Genomic DNA, 26,877 nt, shown 5'->3' on the forward strand with positions numbered 1-26,877 from the left:
TTCAGCCCAGGTTGTAAAGATTCAAAAATAAATCCTTCATACTAGCAGCAGGTGTGAAGGCGTGGCCACACATTTGGTGCTCAGCCATAGAAAACTAGCTCTCTGGATACACATTAGGACCCTCCTATAAAGCATGGCGGTTCCGGAAGTGAAAATCCCATTCATATTCTGCACAGAGGTTTTGATTAAAAGCCATTATGTTGTATCCATCCAAAGTGTACTTACCATGAGCCAAGGGATTGTGAAAAGATGGTATGGTATGGCCATTTAAAAGCCCCACACTACCAAACATGCTAAAGTGACACGTCTTTGATTGGTTGAGCTCTCTGTTACCATGGTCAAGCGCCGCCTTGACCGCCCGCGCGAAAGTCAAGCCCTCGATTACTGCTGCCGCTGAACTCTAAAAATCATTGACTGCAGAGCCGACATGACGTCCCTTTGGATGAGGACCAGTGTCCAAATGGGCGAAAACCTGTACAAGTCAGTCCTCATACTAGAGTGTTTGTGAAAGTCAGCTTGAAAGAGAAGACGTGCAGGATTCTGGTGAGTGTTGCAGGCTGGCTACTAAGGTAGCTGACATGAGTTGTACTTATGTAGTGTTATCATGTCGTTATCATGCTGCAGTGAATAATAATAATAAAAAATAAATAAAGATACGATATGGCAGTGTTATACCGTAATTTGGGTAGGATAAAGCCTAGGAATATATAATGTTGAATGAATACGTAACTTAATTAACGTGTATTAAAAATGAGTAACGGTATTACCTAATATATCACCACTCGTAGCAACCACACCCGTCGGGAAGTTGGGAACCATGAACCGCCATTGTTGGACGCACGAGCGGCGCGAGCAGTTAGGAACGAAGCACTATGGCGATGACAACACTAGATACAGTATATAAAACACTACAAACACTCAAAATATTACAAAACTTGTATAAACAATATAAACACTAATAATGACAAAGGTTAAAGAAGGAGCGCGCCTTGGAAGTCGTAGGAAAGGTTCGCAATGATTATGAGATGAGTTCCTTACTTGTTCCCGAAATAATGTACAGTCTTGTACCTTTTGACTTTTCTTCCGTTTTCCAAATTTTTTTTTGTACGGAACCAAATGTTTTATGTTCATGAATAATTTGCGAGAAAATTGGTGTTTCCAGGATTAAAACTAGTGCAAATGTAAACTAGTGTAAATGTGCCTTCTCTGTGTAGAAAGCTTGATTATAAACTACAGCTGGATAAGGAGAAATAATTGATTATGTACAGCTTGATAAGGAGAGAGAATTGATAATGTATGGTTTGATAAGGAGAGACAGATGCATGTGTAGTCATCAAGTGAGTTTTATTGCCGTAGTTTAGTCAGTGGACTGGCCCGGGATCACAGTGGGCTAGCATGGCTAGCATGGTTAGCATGAAACCCCGACATTACATCTTGTCATTACAGGGGGACCAACACTCCATTCAGTCAAACCACCAGTTAGCCTTTTAGCTTCCTGCTAACACTGGTTCATTCAAACCACCCAGTAATCTTCTAGCATGTAGTGATATGTTAAATATCAACTTGGCTAACTGATGATTTGCAGTCAGGAAAACACATAAACACAGTTTGGAAGGGAGAAAGAGCAAGGCTAACTTTGTTTGTTTAGACAACTTGAGGCCTGGTTTGGTACAGCGTGCAGATTAATGAGCTGATGCTAACAAGTTAGCTTTATGTATACGCGTACCTATTATGGCATAATTAAACCTATATATGTATAATACATAATAGATCCTATATACCATAATCAATTTATATAATATACAGCTAGAGTATATAGGATCTAGATATATACATACACCTATACTATAAATGTTTATTGTGAAGTACAAGTGGCTCTATAGTTGTACTCTGCTATTCAGACGAAAGTTACTTGATATTTCACTTTATTTCAGTCTTCCTCTGATGTAGATCAGGCAAGTCAGCGACCAATCAGGGAAAGGACAACCATTTCTTTCCCCACCCACTCACCAAACCAGACAAGGCGCTAGTGTTGCATAGCCATTAAAGAGATCTGATAAACAGGACTTTACAGCATTTGTTTACACATTTTCCCTCCATTTCCACTAAAAATAAAGGGGATGAAATACATTCAAGCCGTTGGCAGACCTCTATTCTACATGTGGATCTACTCTGTACCCTGTCTACAGCATACAGTAGAGTGTCACGTTTATAGTACTGTACCCTGTGTACAGTAGTCACGTTTACAGTACTGTACCCTGTGTATAGTAGTCACGTTTACAGTACTGTACCCTGTGTACAGCAGACAGTAGAGTCACGTTTACAGTACTGTACCGTTTACAGTATGCTGGTTTATTTGTAAAGAACTCCCTTCCAGTTCATAGTACATATCAAGTTTTGGCAGATCAGTTCATGTAGTCATAAGAAGTAGTACTAGGTAGTTAGCAGTACCCCTGCAGGCTAACTAGGTCTATATCAATCCGGTCTGCGGTATGAGTTCATCTCACACAGCGACCATTTCGGCAACCCTCACTATTATATAGATCTGCTTCCTTTCAAGTCTTTGTGATTGTGTGAAGAATGATGAGCAGACATTGAACTAGTACTACATTAGTACTAAATAATTATTACTACATGTTATTAAGAGTACTACGTGTAATGTATTGCATGTAATGTAGTACTACATGTATCTAATGGTACTACATGTAATTAGTACTACATGTTATTAAGTATTATATGTAATTAGTACTACATGTTATTAAGTACTATATGTAATTAGTACTACATGTTTTAAGTACTCAATGTTATTAAAAGTACTACATGTACACGTTACATGTGATTACTACATGTAAGTGTTGTTACTACTAGATGTTATTATCACTACCGATACCGTATTGGATGGGGGGGAGGAGGGGGTAGTTGTGCTGCTGAGGAAATCAACTACTAGGAAAATAAAAACGCTGACAATGTAAACGTAAAAACTTTCCCTTTGAGCACTTTGATCATTTATCACCCTAAAAAAAATAAAAAAATATTCCCTTTCCTCGCCATCCCTGCATGGCTAACATGCTAACAGGTGCTGCCATGCTAACAAGTGGCAACATGCTAACAGGGAACCCATGGCAGTGCAAAGATGCAAACAATGTTCTTGATCAGGTCAGCGGTATGATTTGAGCTAATCTTTAATCCTCCTGAACTGTTGGTTGTCAGAAGGAGATATCGTGCAACTAGGTTAATGAACGATAAACTATTTTTGCATGATAGAAACAATATTAATCAGTAATAAAATGGATCAATTACTGAGGCTGCCTTCTGGCATCTATGTTGGCTAGCTGCCGACTAAAATACTTAACTATACTATTATATTCTGTACTATACTGCTATACATTGTTATCTTAAGTTAGAAAAGCTTTATTTTACATGATGCAGCCTATAGCTTTGCATTTGTCATATTTAAAAATGAGCTGCTTTGGGTTTCGCTAGCCAGGAGCATCGCTAAACGGATCGCTAGCGAAACGCTAGCTAAACAGATTGCTAGCTAAACAGATCGCTAGCGAAACGTTAGCTAAACTGATCGGTAGCTTAGTGCTAGCTAAACAGATCGCTAGCTAAACGCTGGTTAAACGCATCGCTAAGTAAACGCATCGCCAGCAGCGCTACTCCTGCTGTTAGCTCAACATGATCTGAAAACATCTTTATCACAAATACTGCATCAAATATATTACACAGAATATTCAGTATATAATGTATCAGCAAAATAAAAGCCTTCACAAAATAAATCTCTGATCTAATCTCTGATGTAAAACAGAAACAGTTATTTCAAACATATTTTTTTAAAAGTGCCAACAGTAGTATTTTACAACAATGTGCAAATACTGGTTGTTATTTAATCTATCTGACGTACAGGGTTATCACTGATGGTATCTAGTGGTTGCTAGGTGACAGAGTTGTAGACACGCCCCCTGGAAGCGAGGCTTGATTTGGCCATAGAGAGAGGGCCGAGGGTTTGGCTAGTCATGTGACTGACCGGTCATGTGACTGACAGGGCGCTAGAGTTAAGACAACAACATAAGGCATGGATTGGCTAGTACTGTAATTTCTTCCATCTCACTCTCCCTCTCTCACACTCAATCTCTCTCTGTCCCTTTCTCCCCCTCCCCCTCTCTCTCCCCCTCTCTCCAGAGGTTGATGATGAAGTGGCAGCCGGGCCCCTAGGGGTTTAAACACTCCGTATGGCACTCTGACCTTGGAGGTCGGGTTAAGGGTTAGAGGTCATTAGAGGAAAGAGGTCAATAGAGGGCACTAGGAGTCAGGTTGGAGGTCAGGTGGAGGTCAGACTAGGGTTTGTTATGGTTAGAGGTAGTAGACATAATTTGGGATCGGGTTAAGAGGTCAGACCAGGTGTAATATCGGGATATAGTTTGGGTAAGGTAGATGTCCTAGAGTGCCTCAGTACCTTTGTGCGTGGCACTGTATTTGTGATGAGCTCTTGGGGAGGGTGGGGGGGGCGTGTCTATGACTCTGTCCTAAAAGGACCTCATTGGCCATGTGATTCCCAAACAGCCAATAGTAAAGAGGAAGACATGGAGACTTAAAAACACTAAAGAGACCAAGATGGCGTCTGGCCCTCCTCCACCCTGAGCCCAGCGTCCCTCCACCATGTGCCTCCACCCTGTTTCTTCAGGGTTTTGTTGAAGGTGGGGGGGATGAGTGCCCAGCGGGGGGCTGTTGGTGGTGGGCGTGGCCTACATGACGCTCTCGAAGATGATCACCTTGTTGTGGTCTGCGTTGCAGGGGGGAAGGGCCGGGGTCCGGCTGTGGGCGTCAGGGGCCATGTACTCCATGTGGTGGGGCCCCCACACTGGCGTGGTCAGGTGGGCCCAACGCTGGGGGACAAACACACGTCAACACCGCCCTACATACAGCTAAAACACACGTCAACACCGTCATACATACAGCTAAAACACCTGCCAACACCGTCATACATACAGCTAAAACACCTTTCAACACCGTCATACATACAGCTAAAACACACGTCAACACCGTCATACATACAGCTAAAACATCTGTCAGCACCGTCATACATACAGCTAAAACACCTGTCAAAACCGTCATACATACAGCTAAAACACCTGTCAACACGTCATACATACAGCTAAAACATGTCAACACCCTACACAAAGCTAAAATACCTGTCAACACCGTCATACATACAGCTAAAACACCTGTCAGCACCGTCATACATACAGCTAAAACACCTGTCAACACCGTCATACATACAGCTAAAACACCTGTCAACACGTCATACATACAGCTAAAACACCTGTCAACACCCTACATACAGCTAAAACACCTGTCAACACGTCATACATACAGCTAAAACACCTGTCAACACTGTCATACATACAGCTAAAACACCTGTCAACACCGCCATACATACAGCTAAAACACATGTCAACACCGTCATACATACAGCTAAAACACCTGTCAACACGTCATACATACAGCTAAAACACATGTCAACACCGTCATACATACAGCTAAAACACCTGTCAACACGTCATACATACAGCTAAAACACCTTTCAACACGTCATACATACAGCTAAAACACCTGTCAACACGTCATACATACAGCTAAAACACCTGTCAACACCGTCATACATACAGCTAAAACACCTGTCAACACGTCATACATACAGCTAAAACACCTGTCAACACCGTCATACATACAGCTAAAACACCTGTCAACACCGTCATACATACAGCTAAAACACCTGTCAACACTGTCATACATACAGCTAAAACACCTGTCAACACCGTCATACATACAGCTAAAACACCTGTCAACACCGTCATACATACAGCTAAAACACCTGTCAACACCGTCATACATACAGCTAAAACACCTGTCAACACGTCATACATACAGCTAAAACATGTCAACACCCTACACAAAGCTAAAATACCTGTCAACACCGTCATACATACAGCTAAAACACCTGTCAACACCGTCATACATACAGCTAAAACACCTGTCAACACCGTCATACATACAGCTAAAACACCTGTCAACACCGTCATACATACAGCTAAAACACCTGTCAACACCGTCATACATACAGCTGAAACACCTGTCAACACCGTCATACATACAGCTAAAACACATGTCAACACCGTCATACATACAGCTGAAACACATGTAAACACCACGCTACATACACATACAGCTAAAACACCTGTCAACACCACGCTACATACAGCTAAACAGGCTCTGAACAGCTTGTAGAGTATTACTACAGTAGTGTGTAGTAGTACTACAGTAGTACTAGTTTGAAGGTGCCCTTGTCTCTGAACAGCTGTCAGAGTGTGTAGCAGTACAGTAGTAGTGTGTAGCACTACAGTAATAGTAGAAGTAGTCGTAGTACCTGTTTGAAGGAGCCCTTGGCTCTGAACAGCTTGTAGAGCACGCTGACGGGGATGCAGAGCATGGAGGACAGGGCCAGACACCAGCCGATCACCTCGCCCCACCAGGGGTACACGTACACGTTGTTGTAGGTCAGGGGCTTGTAGTTCACCAGGTGGAACAGGAAGATACCCTGGAGAACATAGAATAACATAGAACGATATAACGTAACAATATTCATAATAATATTACTAGAGTCATCTCTGTAGTTCACCAGGTGGAACAGGAAGATATCCTGGAGAACATAGAACAATATAACGTAACAATATTCATAATAATATTACTAGAATCATCTTTGTAGTTCACCAGGTGGTACAGGAAGATATTCTGGACATATTCATAATACATAATAATATGATTAAATATAATAATATTATAATTATTATATTATTACTAATTATAATAATCATTATACAGAGAGGTAGTCAGCGACTAAGAGAGAGAGATAGCGGTAGAGAGAGAGAGAGAGAGATAGCGGTAGAGAGACACTGACCATGCATACGCAAGGTGTGATGAAGCTCCAGCACCACTTCATCCAGGGGAAGGGCCGGTAGCCAATCATACGAGCCACGTCGTCCATGAAGCGGTCTGCCCCTGAACATTAGTGTAGCATTAGCATATGGTCCGAATGATCCAGAACTGTATCAGTCAGGTGCCGGAAGGTACGACTCCATGCCTCTCCCCACCACCTAGGTCTAAGCACTAGGTCTAAGCATTAGGTGCTACCATTAGATATTAGCACTAGGTATTAGCACTAGATCTTAGCACAAGGTGTTAGCACTAGGTCTTAAAACTAGGTGTTAGCACTAGGTCTTGCTACTAAGTCTTAGCCCTGAGTCTTAGAATTAGGTCTGAGCCCTAGGTCTAAGCACTAGGTGTTAGCCTCAGTTCTAAGCACTAGGTGTTAGCCTCAGTTCTAAGCACTAGGTCTTAGGGTTAGGGTGTAAGCATGTGTGTGTGTGTGTGTGTGACCTACCATACACCCAGGACACTACGATACACTCCCAGAAGGCCTGCCACAGTAGGGTCATGCCGCTGGCCGAGTAGTAGTCGAACAACTGGAACACATACATCCCTCCCTGAGACACAGACAGGTAGAGATGAGACAGACAGACAGGTAGGGACAGATAGAAAGGTAGGGGACAGGCAGAGAGGTAGGGGACACACAGTTGATTGTTAAAAGCTGTCTCACTTTTCAGAACAGTTCTTCTTACAGTCTTGTTTCAATGAGATTATACTATCTATGAAACCATATTATATCCAATCAAGCAGTAAAACTTTGATTGTAAGCTAAATGATGTAATGAGTCAATCATCCTCATTTCATTTAGATAACAATCAAAGTTTTATATAAATGGTCATCCATTTTTATAATCAGATTATAACACGTTTATAACCAGATTGTAATCAGATTATAATTGGATAATAATAGGATATAATTGGCTGAACGCCTTGTATCCAGGGTATAGTCTGACCTGGGTTATCATTGAAAGGTCGATGATGAAGCAGAGGGAGCAGCAGATTGCCACGGCGATTTCTCTCCGATAGCGATGGTAGTATCGCCCTGGATACAAGTCCAGTATCCCGGTAACGAAGCCCTCCACCCCCACGAACTAGAGAGGAAAGAGGGACTTTCAGGATGGAGACAAATCTGTCTGTTGGTGCGGCTGTGTGTGTGTCTGTGCGTGTTTCTTTGTGTGTACCTAGCTGTGTGTGTGTGGCAGTGTGTACCTCTGTGTGTGTGCGCGTGTGTGTGTGTGTGTGTTACCTGGCTGTGTGTGTGTGTGTGTACCTGGCTGGCTGTGTGTGTGTGTGTGTGTGTGTGTATGTACCTGGCTGTGTGTGTGTGTGTGTGTGTGTGTGTACCTGGCTGTGTGTGTGTGTGTGTTACCTGGCTGTGTGTGTGTGTGTACCTGGCTGTGTGTGTGTGTGTGTGTGTGTGTGTACCTGGCTGTGTGTGTGTGTGTGTGTGTGTGTGTGTGTACCTGGCTGTGTGTGTGTGTGTGTGTGTGTGTGTGTGTGTGTGTGTGTACCTGGCTGTCCAGCCCCAGTAGCAGCAGCATGAAGAAGAACAGCGCTGCCCAGACCGGCGCCACTGGCATCAAACTCACGGCCTTGGGGTACGCTATGAAGGCCAGACCAGGCCCTGTAGACACACAGAGACACATTAGAGCGTCACAGGAACAGGGGCAGGACAGAAAAGTCACACTTCATCAGGGTTGTCTCTAGAAGTGTGTGTGTGTGTGTTCTACTAATGTGTGCACGTGTAACAACATTTGTGTTACATGTGCATATAATGTATTTACTGCATATTTATGGTGTGTATTACAGACTAACAGAAGAAGACACTGCTGTTAGCTGAGTGTTAATCGAGTATCACAAGCTAACTGGGCTATTAGCCTTTTGCTTCTAACTAATGACCTAGGCTAAGTAATGACCCAGTCTAACTACTGACCCAGTTTACTTACTGATCCAGTCTTAATAATGACCTAGTCTAACTACTGACCCAGGCTAACTACTGACCCAGTTTGAGTACTGACCCAGTCTAAATAATTACCTAGTCTAACTACTGACCCAGTCTAACTACTGACCCAGTCTAAATAATGACCAAGTCTAACTACTGACAGAGTCTTACTATTGATCCAGTCTAACTACTCACCCGGTCTAACTAAAGACCCAGTCTAAATAATGACTCAGTCTAACTACTGACCCAGTCTAAATAAAGAACTAGTCAAAATAATGACCTAGTCTAACTACTGACCCAGTCTAACTAAAGATCCAGTCTAAATAATGACCTAGTCTAACTACTGACCCAGTCTAACTCCTGGCGCAGTCTAACTCCTGACCCAGTCTAACTGCTGACCCAGTCTAAATAATGACCTAGTCTAACTACTGATCCAGTCCAACTACTGACCCAGTCTAACTCCTGACCCAGTCTAAATAATGACCCAGTCTAACTACTGACCCAGTCTTACTACTGATCCAGTCTTAATACAGACCCAGTCTAATTACTGATCCAATCTAACTACTGATCCAGTGTAACTACTGACTCAGACTAAACTTTACTGACCCAGTCTAACTACTGTCCCAATCTCATTTCTGACCCAGCCTAAATATTGATCCATTCTAAATACTTACTCAGTCTAACTATAGACCCAGCCTAACTACTGACCCAAGTAAACTAAAGACTCTGTCTAAATAATGACCCAGTCTAACTACCGACCCAGTCTAACCACCGGCCCAGTCTAACTACTGACCCCAGTCTAACTACTGACCCAGTCTAGCTACTGACCGAGTCTTACTATAGATCCAGTCTAAATAAATACCCAGTCTAACCACTGACCCAGTCTTACTGTAGACCCAGTCTAAATGATGACCCAGTCTAACTAATGACCCAGTCTAACTACCAAACCAGTCTAGCTACTGACCCAGTCTTACTATAGACCCAGTATAAATAATGACCCAGTCATTATTTACCACTAGATTTTATTTAGATATAAGTATTTGAATAATTTGATTGACAAAGTGAAATCAAAATTATGTTCTGTCCTGGCATGAGCCATCATTATACTGTAGAGCCTACAGAGGAAAAGCCCCCTTCGAAATAAGGGTTTGAGCTCAGGATTAATGTGTACATTACAACCTCATCAAAAGACAAACTGACAAATTTCCAATGATCTAGGTAGAGGGAGTCTGTATAGGGCACAATAAAACGTATGCATATATACATATATATAAATATATATATGTATACATGTACACAACACAAGTTGGAGTCTTCTGCCTTCGTAGGGCAATGCAAGTGTGTGCAAAAGGTTTGTAAAGGTGTGTTAAATTGAGGGTGTGTGCTGGTGTTACGGGTGCATAATTGTGTGTGTGTGTGGTAATCCCAGCCCTATGGATAAGTGTACAGGTATGGTACCTTTGTGTATGGGTGTGAGTTATAGGTGTGTGTATGTGTAGCAAGGTATATACATATGTGTGTTATAGGCCATATTACTAGGGTTGTGCTAGTGTGTGTTACATGTGTGGGTTCCAAGCAAAGTGTGTTCTAGTGTGTTCCAAGGTGTGTTACAGGTGGTTGTTAGCGGTGCGTGTTACATGTGTGTGTTACAGGTGTCTGTTACCAGGTCTGTGCTACAGGTTAAACTTGCATTTTTTACATGTGTGTGTTACCAGTGTGTAACTGGTGTTAAAGTTGTGTGTTACTAGTGTGTGTTAGAGGTGAGTGTTACATGTGTGTGTTACAGATGTGTCATGTATGTGTTACTGGTGTGTGTTTGGTTGGTGTGTGTTAGGTTGGTGTGTGTGTGTGTGTGTGTGTCTTACAGGTGTTTGGTTGGTGTGAGTGTGCTACGGGTGTGTGTTACAGGTGTATGTGTATGTGTGTGTGTGTGTGTGCGTGTGTTTGTGTATGTGTTACAGGTGTGTGTGTGGGTGTATGTGTGCGTGTGTTACAAGATGTGTATTACACGTGTGTGTGTGTGTGTTTTACAGGTGTGTGTACTATAGGTGTGTGTGTTACAGGTGTGTACAGGTGTTTATGTGTGTATGCAGGTGTGTGTGTGTGTGTGCAGGTGTATGTGTGTGTCTGTGTGCAGGTGTGTACAGGTGTATATGTGTGTATGCAGGTGTGTGTGTGTGTGTGTGCAGGTGTATGTGTGTGTCTGTGTGCAGGTGTGTACAGGTGTGTATTTACCTGCCGTTGAAGGACGACGGGACAGAGCGAGATGAGACTCATCTCAAGAGGCTCTGGTCAGGTAATCCTCCAAAGAACACTTAACACACACAATCACACACAATCACACACACACACACCCATACACACAGAAACACAAAGAGTGCGCACAAAAGGAACATTGAGCGCCGAACCGCTAGCTGTTAGCACAAGACCCTCTCTGAACCACATGGTGAACCTCCAGGGCCTGACCCGTGACCGTTACGTTGGATAGTTACCGTGGAAACCACCAACGGAAAAGGGCAGAGTTACGCCTGGCTTCCTGTTTCATTACGCTGATAGTCTGTAAGTATACATAAGGGTTTTCCTACAGTGGTCAGTCTACACCTGTTGATCTGAAACCCTTAGACTTCCTTTACTAAGTGTATTCTACAGTGCTGATCTGAGACCCTTACACACTTCAGAGTTCGCTACTACTGCCCGAGTTTGTGTTCACCATAACGCGCTTACAGGGCCCCGCCTCCAGAGCCCCTACTCTAGGGTCCCGCCTCTAGAGCTCCGCTTCCAGGGCCTTGCCCCATGGGCCCCGCCTCCAGCAACATGATTGGTTGAAACCAATATTACTAATATTGATAGTTTTCAGTGCCATACCCTATGCTGGCTAAGTTTCTTGTTTTGATTGAAGAATTCATTAATTTAATTACTGAAACTTAATAACATCCATGCCAGAGTACAGCTTTGAACACACACGCAGACACACACACATACAAAGACACACAGATACACACTGATATACACACACACACACACACACACTCACACACACTACTAGTGGGATAGTATAATTCTTATGAGAGAGAGACATTAGGTTGAGTGAAAGAGAGAGAGAAGAGGTCAAAGAGAGAGACAAAAAGATGGGGTGAGAGAGGGCATAAAGAGTGAGACAGGGTGAGAGCGAGACAGGGCTTTTATACCCCCTCTATTGATTCTATGGAAAGCTTTAAATCAACTCGCTCATCACATCTAGTCAATGTATTAAAGACAATTGAATGATTCCAATATAAATAAGAAATAAAGAGCTTCCAGCATAGGAATGACTCCTTGTGAAGGCGCAGATGCCCACAAGGCCCAGGACTTAAACCCTAACCTAGCCCGTGAGCAAGCATCATGATGGAGCCACCTTTGATCCTCAATGCATTTGATCTCCCAAATGCTCCATTCAGCCTGAACTACCATTCTGACCGTAACCAAGAATTCGTTTGTGGAAGATATGTTTCAGCGGAAACACATCTAGTTATGCCTTTTAAAACGTTCAGAGTGCTCTGGAAATGAACTCACTGATTCGGACGCACTGCTCTGTGTCAGCTCTATGCAATGACACATGAATAGAGTTCAGAGTGATGCAAGACAGACAGACAGATGAATAGAGTTCAGAGTGACACATGAATAGAGTTCAGAGTGACACTGCTCACATGAATAGAGTTCAGAGTGACACATGAATAGAGTTCAGAGTGACACTACTCATGAATAGAGTTCAGAGTGACACATGAATAGGGTTCAGAGTGACACTACTCATGAATAGAGTTCAGAGTGACACATGAATAGAGTTCAGAGTGACACTACTCATGAATAGAGTTCAGAGTGACACATGAATAGAGTTCAGAGTGACTACTCATGAATAGAGTTCAGAGTGACACATGAATAGAGTTCAGAGAGACACTACTCATGAATAGAGTTCAGAGTGACACATGAATAGAGTTCAGAGTGACTACTTACATGAGTAGAGTTCAGCATGCAGACTCGCCATAGGGACAGTTTCCATGTTATAAAGCAGTGTTACATTCAAACACACACACACACACACACCTATACACATAATCACAAAGAGTGCACACACAAGGAACATCACACTCCAAGTCACCAGAAGAACAAGAATTTACCTTCTCTTGACAAAAAATCTTTATAATTCTACCTCTGAACCAACAACATCAAACACCAGGAGCAGAACCTCTGAAACAATCAAACACCAGGAGCCAAACCTCTGAACCAACCACATCAAACACCAGGAGCCAAACCTCTGAACCAACCACATTAAACACAAGTATACAACAGTATATATCAAATAAATACAGAACCCCCTCCCCTATAGTGTAACTATATCCATATGTTACAGCATATACATCTAAGCATATAAGTACATACTGTATAAACTATATATACTGTATCTGAGGCTTGTGTGGGCAGGCCGCCTACTTATTGTTTGTCTGTCTGTTAACTTATCTGTCTGTTTACTTGTCTGTTGACTTACATTCAGCACAGATACAAGAGAGAGTGAGACAGGGGGAGAGAGAGACACACAGAGTATGATGGTGAGAACACAAAAAACACGACATGACCTCAGAGATCTTACCACGCTACAACACACACCCACTCAGACAGACACACACACAAACACACACACAGACCCACACAGACAGACACACATACACACAAGCTCACACACCATCATAGACACACACACGCACACAGACAAATGTTGTATCGAAGCAATATCTGAATATATATATACATAAATATATATATGTATATATTGTCGCTTCAATAGAAATATGACCTAATTTATAAGCAATGTATTGACAGTTTATATATATATATATATACATATATATATATACTAGTAAGAAAGTACAGAAGATCAGATTTCCTGTTTATCACATTGGCTCATTTTCACATGACAAGTGTGTTTGCATTTGTGTAATATGTGTTAATACGTGTGTGTGTGTGTGTCTGTGAGGGAATGTATTTGTGTGTGTGGGTAAGTATGTGTGTTTGTGTGTAAATATATTTTCATGTGTAGATATGTTTGTTTGAGTGTTTGTGTGTGTAGATGTGTAGATATGTGTTTGTGTGTGTGCATGTGTAGATTTGTGCAGATGTGTTGATATTTGTGTATGTGTGTGTGCATGCCTGTGTGTATGTGCATTTTGTAGAGGTGTGTATGTGTGTGCGTGCGTGAGTATATGTGTGTGTGTTTGTGCATTTGTAGATGTGTGTGTGTGTATGTGTGCGTGCGTGCATGCCTGCGTGTACCTGACTCAGCCACCTGGGAGATGTGGACTCCCTGCTCTGCAGCCATGAAGCCAAGGATGGAGAAAACCACAAAACCAGCGAAGAAGCTTGTGCCACTGTTGATCAGAGCCAGCATGAAGGCATCTCTACAGAGAAGGGGAGAGGAGAGAGAGGAGAGGAGATAAGGAGAGGAGTGGAGGCCATTTGGGAAAGTGGAGTTAATTGTTCAAAAATGTGTGTGCAATGTGTGCATTTTGACTATTGCTTCAAGGACTTCTAGTGTCAGGCGGAGTATTTACTGGAATAAGGGGCGTTCCCAGCTCTGCCCTGTCTGCTTTATTGGTTTCATCATAACATGGTCTGACGTGTGCTGCTGTAGTGGTGAAACTAACTGAACATGGTTTGACTCATTTGAGCTGGACTTCGAGGTGTTCGACTGAATCTAACTGGACATTGTTAGAGGTGGAAAACAGAGTCAAACTCAACATTGCTATAGTGGTGCTAGTAGATTCAGTATCATTGTAGATGGTTCTTGATGTTACAAGGCTAATATCTCGCATAGTTCCCCGCTGCGCTTCGTTCCCCTGGATTTAAGCACCGTTGTTAGTAAAGTGTCCTGTGTCCGTACGGACATGGTATTATGGTATTTTCCATCATATTATTTTGGCCTAAGTTTGTGCCAGCTAGGTTAGGGTCACATATGGTTTTGGTGAATGAATCTTAATAGAATGAGTCTCACACAGTAGGGTAAATAGAGTTCAGGAAGTTCCCTAAACTTTGAGAGAACATAACCTGTTGTGTAACCTGTTGAGCAGTGGACACCAGTTGCCATTACTAGGCCATCCCATCAGGCTCAATGCACCAATAATTAACATGAGGTGTGGTGAACTAAGCGCTTCTCTAGGCAATGGAACCATCAGCACTTCTATTTAAAGTCCCTTCTGTTTGGAGCGGCAGACTCAGCAGATGAAGACTCATGAGAAGGCTGGTTGAAGCAGCCTCACCTGGACGAGTCTGATTGGACTCTGGGGCTTGAGCAACTAGTGTGCAACAGGTTCAACCACCCATTACCTACCCCTCTCACCAAGGCCTTCCAGCAGAGGGGGGATACTTGTTTGCTAATCCTCCCCCAAATTTTCATTTTCTCCCCCCCCCCCCCCCCTTCAGCCTTCTCATGACTCCACGTCTCACTGAGCAGGTGAAGATCAACATGGCTCTCCTGAGTTCTTGGAGTATCCGATGTCCTCCATTCCAACAGCCTGGAGATGCCCCGCTGATGATGCTCGCTGAGGAACCTCGAGACACCCGTCGAGATCTCTGTTGTTTCTACTATCGTCTTTCCCTCACTCCGCTGCCACACAGCTGGAGACCAACTCCGCCTCATATTCACCAGGAATGATCTCACCACCATGCTCTGACCCCCTTCTTATCTTCCTCTCTCTCTCTCTCTCCCTCTCCCTCTCTCTCTCTCTCTCTTTCTCTCTCTCTAGTGTTCTAGTGTCCTTAACTGGTCTGTATTGTGTTAAGTGTCCTGTACTTGCCTGTATTGTGTAAGGTGGCCTGTACTGGCCTGTATTGTGTAAGGGGGCCGGGGTTGTGTGAGGTGTTTATGGCATGGCTCCGTTGCGTTGCGCGGCATGGCTGAAGGGGTTGCCTGTGAAGGCATGAGAGGCCTAGATGTGCCGAGATGGTCCTGGAAAAGGCTAGGATAGCAGTAGCATTATAGTAGGATTGTAGTAGTACCTGTAGCAGTCGTTGTTGAAGCGGTTGTAGCTGCCCAGTGCGGTCAGAGCTCCCAGGCCGATGGCGTAGGAGAAGAATATCTGAGTACCTGCATCAATCCATACCTAGGGTCAGAGGGCAGGGGTCAGCCACATACTCTCCTAGTCTCATAGTCTCTTTGTCTGTCTGATTGACTGTATGATCTCAAATATTTAATACACAATTTAGACAAGTAACAATTAATTCAGTAGGATTAATTATTAGCTTTGGGGTAGTAACACGACTTTGGCTAAGCCTAGGTATTGCCCAGTGGTGGCTAGGCATAAGCTAGAAGCAAGATGTAGGCAAGGTATTGGCTAGGTGTTAGCTAGGCTTAATGCTGCATTAGAGCACAACAAAGTGATTGTTGATGTTTTAACACATCATTGGTTTGGTTTAGCACCATGGATATGAACTTTATCTGACTGGTTGGATGAGCTTCATGTGTGTGTGTGTGTGTGTGTGTGTGTGTGTGTGTGTGTGTGTGCTTAGTAGAGGGGTTGCCATGCAGGACCCTTCCCAGAGCAGCTCTGACCTGAGCCTCTCCCAGCTTGCTCCAGTCAGGCTTGATGTAGTACATGATGCCGTCGTACGCTCCGGGGAGCGTGACCCCGCGGATAAACAGGATCACCAGGACCACGTAGGGGAAGGTGGCCGTGAAGTACACGATCTGGAGCACACACACGCACACGCACACACACACACACACACACACACACGTATTACGGGATGTTAGTTAACCATTTAAAGAGAACATGAATCAGTGATATCACTTCTCTCTGCCAATCAGAGCTCAGGTCTTGGTGATGTCTCTCTCTCTCGCGCTCTCTCCCCCCCAGCGGTCACGTCCCATTGCAGTGGTACCGCCCCCTTTCACAAACAACCAATCCCATTCATCCCGGGGCTGCCTCCTTCAATTCTAGTGGTCGTCAAAGCAACAAAGCCATGTGACTGCAGATCACAGTATTTGTCTGCTTGTGTGTGTGTGTGCGAGTGTGTGAGTGTCATCTCAGGGCAGACGAGGACGGTGAATACGTTAAGGAGGCCGTTTAGGCAATAATCCCTGAGGTGCGGTACTTTGGTTATATGATCGCTACTTCTTACTTTTGTCAGTGGTACCGTGTTACTTTGGTGTGAGAGTGTTGTGTGTTACTATGGTTACATGATCGCTACGTGTTACTTTGGTATGTGAGCGTTACGTGTTACTTTGTTGTGAGAGCGTTCTGTGTTACTATGGTGTGAGATTGTTACGTGTTACTGCATTACATGTTACTTTGGTGTGTGCACTTTTGTTTGAGTTGTAGTACTACTGAAGTACTGCAGCAGGAGGTATGTGTGTGTGGGGGGTGTTGGTGTACCTTGCCAGTAGACTTGACTCCCTTCCAGACACAGAAATAGACAAGGATCCAGACGACCACCAGACACAGGAGCATCTCCCAGTTCATCCGACCAGGGTGGTCTAGTCCCTCAGAGATACCCAGGACCTTGTTCCTGAGGGGTGGAGAGGAGGGGAGGAGAGAAATAGAGGTGATGAGAGGGAGAGAGGAGGAGAGAGGTGATGAGAGAGATAGAGAGGAGAAAGAGAGGAGAGGTGAGGAGAGCGAGAGAGGAGGGAGGTGATGAGAGGGAGAGAGGAGGAGAGGTGATGAGAGGGATAGAGAGAGGAGGAGAGAGGAGAGGTGATGTGAGAGAGGCGAGGAGAGAGGAGGAGGGAGGTGATGAGAGGGAGAGAGATGTGATGGGGGAGAGAGAGGAGGAGAGGTGATGGGAGAGGGAGGAGAGGGGTTAGGAAAGAGAGGAGGAGAGCGAGGAGATAGCCCTTGCCCAGCTAGCCCTGGCTCAGCAAGCCCTAGCTAGCTCTAACCAAAAAAAGCCCTAACCTAGCTAGCACTGGCCCAGCTAGCCCTAGCCCAACTGTGGCCCTTTTCCATCGGCGCCAGTCAAAAAATGCGGCACTGATCTTATTTACATTACCGGTTTAAACGCACCAAGCTTTATCAAGCAGTGCCTGATATGGACCATCTCGAAATGGACCGTTTCCAGAGTCAGACCAGAGCAATTCGACCGCCTCCCAGCGGGCTGCCTGACGTCAGCCCTGCTTGCTGGGAGGAGCGACAAGTTGTCTCAGATTGCAGGAATATAGGCCTCTCAAGATTCATCCGTTCTAAAGTCTGAGACGCATCGCCGCGCACAGTCCTGCTCCGAAGACTGGAGTTCATCAGACATAAGTGTGAGTGTTAATGAGTGTTAAAAAGTTAAAGAGGAACCTTCAGGCGGGTAGCGCTGTTCATTGCCGCGCAGTCAGACCGAGTCAAGGCAGGCCAGTATAGTATAATGGAAAAAGACCACTAGTCTAGACCAGGTAGCCTAGCCCCAATGCTAAGCCAGCTACCCAAAACCCTAGCCCCACTAGCCAAGCCCTTATGCTAACCCGCTGGCCTAAATCCTAGTCACACTAGCCAAGCTCTATTGCTAACCCAGCTAGCCAAAACCCTAATCACACTAGCCAAGCCCTAATGCTACACCAGCTACCAAAAGCCCCAGGCAAACTAGCCTAGCCCTAATACTAACCCAGCTTTCCAAAACCCTAGCCAAGCTATAATGCTAACCCAGCTAGTCAAAACCCTAGCCACACTAGCCTAGCCCTTATGTTAACCCAGCTAGCCACCCTAGCCTAGCTCTAATGCTAACCCAGCTAGCCCCAGCTCAGCGGAGAAACTCACTCCCAGAACTCTATGATGGGCGAGCGTCCTTCGGCCAATTGCAGGCAGGTGAGGTTGGGGGCGGCGGTGGCGTTGGCCAGGCTGCCATTCTCACAGTTGGGGTGGCGGAAGAACTCAATGCAGCTAGGCGTGTTCCATTCATTATCACAGGTGGACCAGGGCAGGACAGAGTTAAAGGACTTGATGAAGTAGTAGAAGCCCCAGGCCAGCACCATGATGTAGTAGGTGTTACAGAAAAATACAATCACCATGGAGGCATAGCCCAGACCTGAGGAGAGAGGAGAGAGGGGGGAAGGGAGGAGGAGAGAGTGGAGAGGAGAAGAAGGGAGAGATGAGGGGAGGGGGGATAGGAGGGTAGAGAGAGGAGCAAGGAGAGGGGAGAGGAGAGACATTTAATACTTTCAACTCTGCCTGCTGTTCATTCAAACAACTGCCCAAAAGCCATGAGCCGTGAACAGGTGGCTGTCCTCTATTTAACCAGATTAGCTTCAGGGAGTAGACCTCTGACCAGAGAGACCAACACAGCAGCACACATTAAACACGACAAAGCTTCTATCTACCAAACGCTTGTACAAACTCAATTCTATCTTCACCTTGGGGCTATAGCTACTATCTATCAAACTATATGGGATATACGAAGATTGTAGATATCAACATTTGGGAAATCATCACATGATATTCCATCATGTGATGGCTGTGTGTGTGTGTGTGCGTGCGTGTGTGCGTGTGTGTGTGTGTGGATAACACTACTCTAAATCAGAACTGGGTGGTGCTGGTTACCAGTCAGATATCAGCCTGATACCTGATATCGGCTGATAAGAGCATACCTGCAGAACTGCACGTCTACACTCTTACATAGAAACAGGTCCTTAAGGAGCAGGTAGGGGTCAAACAGTACAGAGACAGATCATTAAGGAGCAGGTAGGGGTTAGAGCGTACAGAGACAGGTCATTGAGGAGCAGGTAGGGGTTAGACAGTACAGAGACAGGTCATTAAGGAGCAGGTAGGGGTTAGACAGTACAGAGACCGGTCATTAAGGAGCAGGTAGGGGTTAGACAGTACAGAGACAGGTCATTATGGAGCAGGTAGGGGTTAGACAGTACAGAGACAGGTTATAAGGAGCATATGTCTGTGCAGTGTGTGTGTGTGTGTGTGTGTGTCTGAGCAGGGCGAAAGTGTGTGAGTTTGTGTGTGTGTGTACCTTTGAAGAGGGGGGCGATGTTCCACACGTTGATGCTGCCTGCCTTCATGAACTGTCCCAGTGCGATCTCCAGGAAGAAGATTGGAATCCCCCCCACCAACACAATCAGCATGTATGGTATCAGGAACACCCCTGGAACACAAACAGGCCGATTGAGACACTGGCCTACTGAGGCACAGACACAGGCCTACAGAGACACACTGAGACACAGGCTTACTGAGACACAGGCCTACTGAGACACAGACACAGGCCTACAGAGACACACTGAGACACAGGCTTACTGAGACACAGACACAGGCCTACTGAGACACAGGCGTACTGACAGAAGCCTACTCTGACAAAGGCCTACTGACACAGGCCTACTGAGACACTGGACAGCCTCTGATCCACTGAGAAACAACACAGCAGTTACAGCAGAGCTGTAACATTTGAACAATGAAGAAAATACTTGATGTATTTTATATACACAATACTTGATATACTTTGTATATGCAATACTTGATCAACTTTGTATATACAATACTTGATATACTTTACAATATTTTATATCATCTCATTTTGCTTTCTTAATGTACATCAATCCAAGAGAGGAGAAAAGACAGTATTCATTGAGAAAAGCTCTTAGCATCGCAGGACAGCTCTAGAGCCACGAGACACAGAGAGAGGTCTTTAAGAGGCTATGCTAACTACCTCAGCTGGATTAGTGGAGATAAATCACAGGTCTGAGGATTGACCAATCAGATGGAGGGCCACGTCGAGGGGAGGCCTCACAGATCAGTGACTGACACCTGCCTGCCGCCAAAGGATTGGAAGTCTCCTCATGTTGTCTCCTAGGGCCCTGATGACATCATCGTTGGTTTGCAGCGTCCACCACAACACGCAGAAGCTCCCGATTTACTACGATATCTCCTCATGTTCCTCCGGTCAGAAGCTCTCAGCAGCCGGAGGCAGGGCGGAGTGTTTGTGGAGGGCTCTGAGGCTACCTTTGTACCTGGACAGGTGTGTGGGGAGGAGGGCTCTCTGAGGTCTCTAGGGGTCTGTGTACCTGGACAGGTGTGTGAGGAGCAGGGCTCTCTGAGGTCTCTAGGGGTCTGTGTACCTGGACAGGTGTGTTAGGTTGAGGGCTCTCTGAGGCTATCTATGTACCTAGACAGGTGTGGCTGCTGACTCCGCACCCTCATGTCGATGGATTGATAATTGATTGGTGCTCTGGTCGGAGCAAACAAGAAGCTTGTGCTATTGTTAGTAAATGATTTTCATTTGGACTTTTGACTTTATTTGAAGGCCTAAAGTGGAGCTTTCCCTCTGAGGTCAATGAGCTGTTTATCAACCCACCTGGAGACAATCTCTACTAGTTATGCTGGGAGCTGCCCACCACAACCACTCTCCAACTGGTTATACTGGAGCTGCCCAGTACAAACACAGTGTACTACTAGGGCTGGGCGATTAATGAAATTATTTTAGCGTCAAACTATCACAAAATTAACATAATCGAGTTTTTCGATATATATATATATAGTTTTTAATGTCTTATAGAAAGGGTAGAACAGCTGGATACATATCTGCATATTATTTTAGATTGGAACATTTTCTTTTTGACCATTTTGTGTATTTTTTTAAGGCGAAATTTCAAAGTTCTCAGTTACAAAGTTTTTTTTGGGAGAGACATTCTGAATAAAACCACATGTTTTCAAGCTCAAAAATAATCGTTTGAATAATCGTGATTTCAATATTGACCAAAATAATCGTGTTTATGATCTTTCCCATAATCGAGCAGCCCTCTGTACTACTGGTTCTCCTGGGAGCTGCCAATTAGAATCTGAGTTTTCTGTTTATACTGGGAGCTGCCCAGTACACCCACAGTCACCTACTGGTGGACAGTGGGAGTTGCTCCTCGCTGTGTGAAGGAGGAGGAGAGCTGGTTAGGATACAGATTAACAGATTACCAGCTGCTTAATCTGGTGCCCGCGTGGGGCGGGGCTGTGATGTCATCAGCTAGCCAACACACACACTCTCTGGGTGTAGTTAGTACAAATACACTCTCTGGGTGTAGTTAGTACAAATACACTCTCTGGGTGTAGTTAGTAAAAATACACTCTCTGGGTGTAGTTAGTACAAATACACCCTCTGGGGTGTAGTTAGTAAAAAATATACTCTCTGGGTGTAGTAAGTACAAATATACTGTCTGGGTGCAGTTAGTACAAATATACTGTCTGGGTGCAGTTAGTACAAATACACTCTCTGGGTGTAGTTAGTACAAATACACTCTCTGGGGTGTAGTTAGTACAAATACACTCTCTGGGGTGTAGTTAGTACAAATACACTCTGGGTTGTAGTTAGTAAAAATATACTGTCTTGGTGTAGTAAGTACAAATACACTCTCGGGGTGTAGTAAGTACAAATATACTGTCTGGGTGTAGTTAATACAAATATACTGTCTGGGTGTAGTGAGTACATATACACTCTCTGGGGTGCAGTTAGTACAAATACACTGTCTAGATGTAGTTAGTACTAATGTCTGGGTGTAACTTAGTACAAATATAGTGTCTCGGTGTAGTTAGTACGAATAAAATGCGTGGGTGTACTAAGTACAAATATACTCTCTTGGTGTAGTTAGCATAAATAAACTGTCTGGGTGTAGTAACAAGTGGTGCATGAAATGCACCACTTGTTACTGGTGGAGGAATGTAGGGTGGGAGGGGCGTGGTTCACACTCCCGAGTCTCCCCTGAGTCTCCCGTGAGTCTCCCGTGAGTCTCCCGTGAGTCTCCCCTGAGTCTCCCCTGAGTCTCTCCCTGAGTCTCCTCTGAGTCTCTCCTTGAGTTTCCTCTGAGTCTCTCCCTGAGCCTCCCCTGAGTCTCTCCCTGAGTCTCCTCTAAGTCTCTCCCTGAGTCTCCTCTGAGTCTCCTCTGAGTCTCTCCTTGAGTCTCTCCCTGAGTCTCCTCTGAGTCTCTCCTTGAGTCTCCTCTGAGTCTCCCCGAGTCTCCCCCTGAGTCTCCCCTGAGTCTCCCCTGAGTCTCTCCCTGAGTCTCTCCCTGAGTCTTCTTGAAGGATAGGTGTGTACCTCATGAGTGCTCACCTTACAGCTCCGTGTGAAAGCTCTCTTAATTATATCATAGTCATTATAGCACATACACATGTGAACATAGCCAGGGACAAAGAGGTTCTCAACTACGATAATTACTTAAATAATTCCTTAGTTAATTTGTAGAATATGTACCAAGATAATTACAAGATAATTCCCGGGAATAGATTCCACATTGCGCAACAACAAAGTGAGTGGCTAAACTCTAATCAAGGTGGAATCTACTCCCAATAGATAGACTGTAGCTATTCTAGTAATCATTCATAATTATCCTAATTATCATTTGTCTAAGAAGAAGATATATTAAAGGGTGCATGGAGGCGATATCCAGACTGTGGGGATGATCACGTGCATCATGTCTAAACTATGTGACTAAGCCACTGTTCACTAAACACACCGCTCAGCCAGCCTCACTCCTCAGAGTAGGGTTGGGAGTGAGTGGCTAAGGAGTTATAGTAAGTTAGGAGAGAGAGTGAGCTAGGAGTGAGGGTTAGTTAGTGCGGAGTGAATTAGTTAAGAGGAGTGAGAGTGAGTCAGGAGTGAGGGTGAGTTAGCAAGGAGTGAGTTAAGAGTGAATAAGCCAGGAGTAAGAGTAAGTTAGGAGTGAGTGAATTAGGAGTGCGTTAGTAAGGAGTGAATAACAGTTGGGAATAACAGTGAGTTAAGAGTATGAGTTGGTTGAATTAAGAGGGCTGCCTGTAACACACATGTCAAAGATTACTGCTAGCAGGTTGTCCTCCTGATCTGGGAAGTCTTGAGTCAGGGTAGAACATGTGACACACACACACAAACACACACACTTGCTGACTCTCCACCCAGCCTACAGCCGATTGGTGGAGGTCAGCTGGCGTGGGGCCAGGTGTGACACCCTGATGTAGTACCTGCTAGATTAAACCCCAAGGCATGCTGGGAACAGATTGCCCTTTAGTAGTCGGTCTCTGTGGGTACCAGGTACCGTTACTGTGGTGACCCGCTCATGATGCCATCCAACCTTTTCATTCTTGGCGCCCCTGTCAACCGTCCCAAACACACACACAGTGTCTGGGTTGTTAGTGTCAGGTAACCATGGAACTGGATGGATAGACCCCACATAAAACATATGAACATCCACTTCAGTAACTTTCAACACATTAAAAAGAACAGCCTTAAGGAGCTGTAATGTGTCAGAGGCTATTCACGCCCTCATGTATAGTCATGTATTACTGTGTTAGAGGCTATTCATGCCCTCATGTATAGTCATGTATTACTGTGTTAGAGGCTATTCACGCCCTCATGTACAGTCATGTATTACTGTGTTAGAGGCTATTCACGCCCTCATGTACAGTCATGTATTACTGTGTTAGAGGCTATTCACGCCCTCATGTACAGTCATGTATTACTGTGTTAGAGGCTATTCACGCCCTCATGTACAGTCATGTATTACTGTGTTAGAGGCTATTCACTCCCTCATGTATAGACATGTATTACTGTGTTAGAGGCTATTCACTCCCTCATGTATAGTCATGTATTACTGTGTTAAGAGGCTATGCACGCGGCACAGCCCTCACGTCTAGCAGGAAATACCGATCTTATTCTCTCCTGTTTAAAGGCAACCATTTCCTCTCCTTCCCTCCTTTGCTCCTGCATCTCGTCTCCTTTCTGGGTTCAGGAGAGGGACTACCCAGTCCTCCTCCTCCAGTCCTCCTCCTCCAGTCCCCTGAGTAGGGGGACTGGAGGAGGGGGACTGGAGGAGGAGGACTGGGGGAGGAGGAGGAGAAGGAGGAGGAGGAGGACTGGGGGAGGAGAAGGAGGAGGAGGAGGAGGACTCCCTGAGTATGGGGACTGAGTAGACTAGTCTCTAGTCCTAGTCCGGTCCTACTTGGGGGGTCTGAGGACCTTGCAGCCCCCCCAGGAGGGGGTCCTAGGACCTTGCGGCCCCCGCAGTAGGACGCCTGAGGACCTTGCGGCGGCATCAGTGATAACCTCTGATTCGTCACTTCACTGCCGCTAGCTCTCTGCGTCGCCGCAGAGACGGGGCAGCGAGGCCGTTGTCATAGTGACGCACGACAATGATGAGAGTGGGTGTGTGTTAAGGAATCTATTCAGAAACATATTGATCCATCATCATTGATTGTTTTTTTTTTTCAAATGCAGCGCTGATCATGACAGGACATTGTGCGTGTATGCAAACACCTATAATGAATACACGAATACTGCTTCTATAAAGAAACCAAATTAGGATTAATGCTTTACTTTTATTAGGAAAATATGAATACACCTATCATGAATAATAATAATATATATATACATTTGTATATATATATATATATATATATATATATATATATGTGTTCTATATATACATGTGTGTTTTATAAATATGGGTGTACTATATATATGCATGTGTGTACATATGTGTGTACTAATCACGGGGGGCCACCTGTCTCCCCCCCCACCCCAGCGGAGTGACGTCCCCCCCATCCCCCCTCACCTCCGCCGTTCTTGTAGCACAGGTACGGGAAGCGCCACACGTTGCCCAGGCCCACAGCGAAGCCCACGCACGACATGATGAAGTCCATCTGCCGCGTCCACGTCTCGCGCTCCTGGTAAGCGGGTACCACCCGCTCCGGCGGGTAGCCCCCCGGGTCCGGGTAGCCCACCGAGTCCGGGTAGCCCCCCAGCTCCGGCGGGTAGCCCCCCTTCTCCTTGTCGGCCGCGGCGGGCGGCAGGCTGCCGTTCAGCCCCCCCGCGGAGGCGCGGTGTCCGTTAGGGATGAGCTGCCCCCTCTTCTCTTCCTGCAGCCCGGGGCCGCTATCTCTCTCTCCGGAGCCCTGCATGGTGTCTGAGCCGCGGTTCTCTCGGCTCCTCCACGACCCGGTCTCTGCTCTCGGCGCTTGGCCCCCGCTCCTGCGGACCGTCCCTCGGCGCGCGGCTGAGCAGCGGAAGGTCGTCGACGGGTTTTTTTTTTTAAACAAGGTTTCAGATATTTAGCAAACGAGCACCCGGTTGAAGTGTGCGACGGAAGCGGGACGTCAGAGGGACGTCAGAAGCAGTCCACGAAACACTTGAAGGACAGTCTGAAGAATCGCATGTGGAGCGCGTCAGTCAAGAGGAGCCGTCGGTCGAACGGTTTGACCGGACCGGGTCGCGAGCTGCTTGCTTGTGCGCGGAGTCACATTCAGCGCGGGTAGTGTTCTGGTTCTGTTTAGACAGAAGGCCTGATACTGGGCTCTGAGAGGGGGGGTGTGCTCGGGTTGCGGTCCGTCCTTCACTGAGGCGCAGAGCGCCGCGCGAGGCTTTAAAAGGCTCGTAGCTGCTCGAGACCGCGTGATCGCTGCTGCGTCATAGCGCGTCAACCCCCCCGCCCAGCCGCCCACATGACTTCCTCTCCCCGCGCTCTCCTCTCTTCCTCTCTGACTCTCTTCTCTGTCTCTGTCAGAGGGGGAGACAGAGGTCAGGGTTGGGGAGGGTCTTCATCAGTGGATCAGACGGAAGGAGCCGCTCTCCTGCTGGCGGAGCGGTTTATGACTGAGTGACGTCCCAGTGAATGACGTCACAGCGGGGGGCCTGGATCGGGAGTCAGAAACATGGATAACCTTGAAGGGGTTAAGGGATCGATTTGTTTCGCCGTTATTCAAAAAATTACCACTTAACCTGTTCTGAACCTGGTCTGATACTGTTCTAAACCTCGTCTAGGCCTGGTCTGAGCCTGGTCTAATGCAGGTCTTAACCTTGTCTTAACCTGGTCTGAACCTAGTCTAAACCTGGTCTAATGCAAGTCTGAACCTGGTGTGAACCTGGTGTGCAGATGGACCTGCTTTCTTGCGGTCTTCAGAGCTGATCAGCCCCAAACCAAAGGTTGTTCAACCTGAGCCTGGATGGAGACCTGCCTCGGGTCCAGGGTGGACCACGCACTGA

The 26,877-nt window shown here is 45.5% G+C and overlaps 1 protein-coding gene across 1 annotated transcript; it reads right to left on the reverse strand.

Annotated features, from left to right (window-relative positions):
* Positions 1 to 1,380: 1,380 nt before the first annotated feature.
* Positions 1,381 to 26,205, reverse strand: slc6a8 (solute carrier family 6 member 8). Its single transcript, XM_079742078.1, has 13 exons — positions 25,451 to 26,205; positions 19,897 to 20,028; positions 18,696 to 18,963; positions 17,331 to 17,463; positions 16,508 to 16,642; positions 15,955 to 16,058; positions 14,233 to 14,357; positions 8,498 to 8,610; positions 7,940 to 8,077; positions 7,442 to 7,544; positions 6,959 to 7,059; positions 6,428 to 6,598; positions 1,381 to 4,886 (listed from the first exon to the last, which is right to left on the reverse strand). Exons 1-13 carry the CDS (start codon positions 25,794 to 25,796, stop codon positions 4,746 to 4,748), a joined length of 2,010 nt encoding a protein of 669 aa, XP_079598204.1. The 5' UTR covers positions 25,797 to 26,205; the 3' UTR covers positions 1,381 to 4,745.
* Positions 26,206 to 26,877: the final 672 nt, after the last annotated feature.

Source organism: Pollachius pollachius (genome assembly GCF_949987615.1).
Source record: "Pollachius pollachius genome assembly, chromosome: 8".
Lineage (NCBI taxonomy): Eukaryota > Metazoa > Chordata > Actinopteri > Gadiformes > Gadidae > Pollachius > Pollachius pollachius.

What these genes read in the sequence shown, in the direction of transcription:
- slc6a8 (XM_079742078.1), bottom strand. Translation starts at nt 25,796, where the DNA reads ATGCAGGGCTCCGGAGAGAGAGATAGCGGCCCCGGGCTGCAGGAAGAG. An exon ending in CATCGCCCCCCTCTTCAAAG is followed by an intron (nt 18,964 to 19,896) that starts GTACACACACAC and finishes CTCTCTCCTCAG; the next exon opens with GTCTGGGCTATGCCTCCATG. An exon ending in GAGTCAAGTCTACTGGCAAG is followed by an intron (nt 16,643 to 17,330) that starts GTACACCAACAC and finishes TGTGTGCTCCAG; the next exon opens with ATCGTGTACTTCACGGCCAC.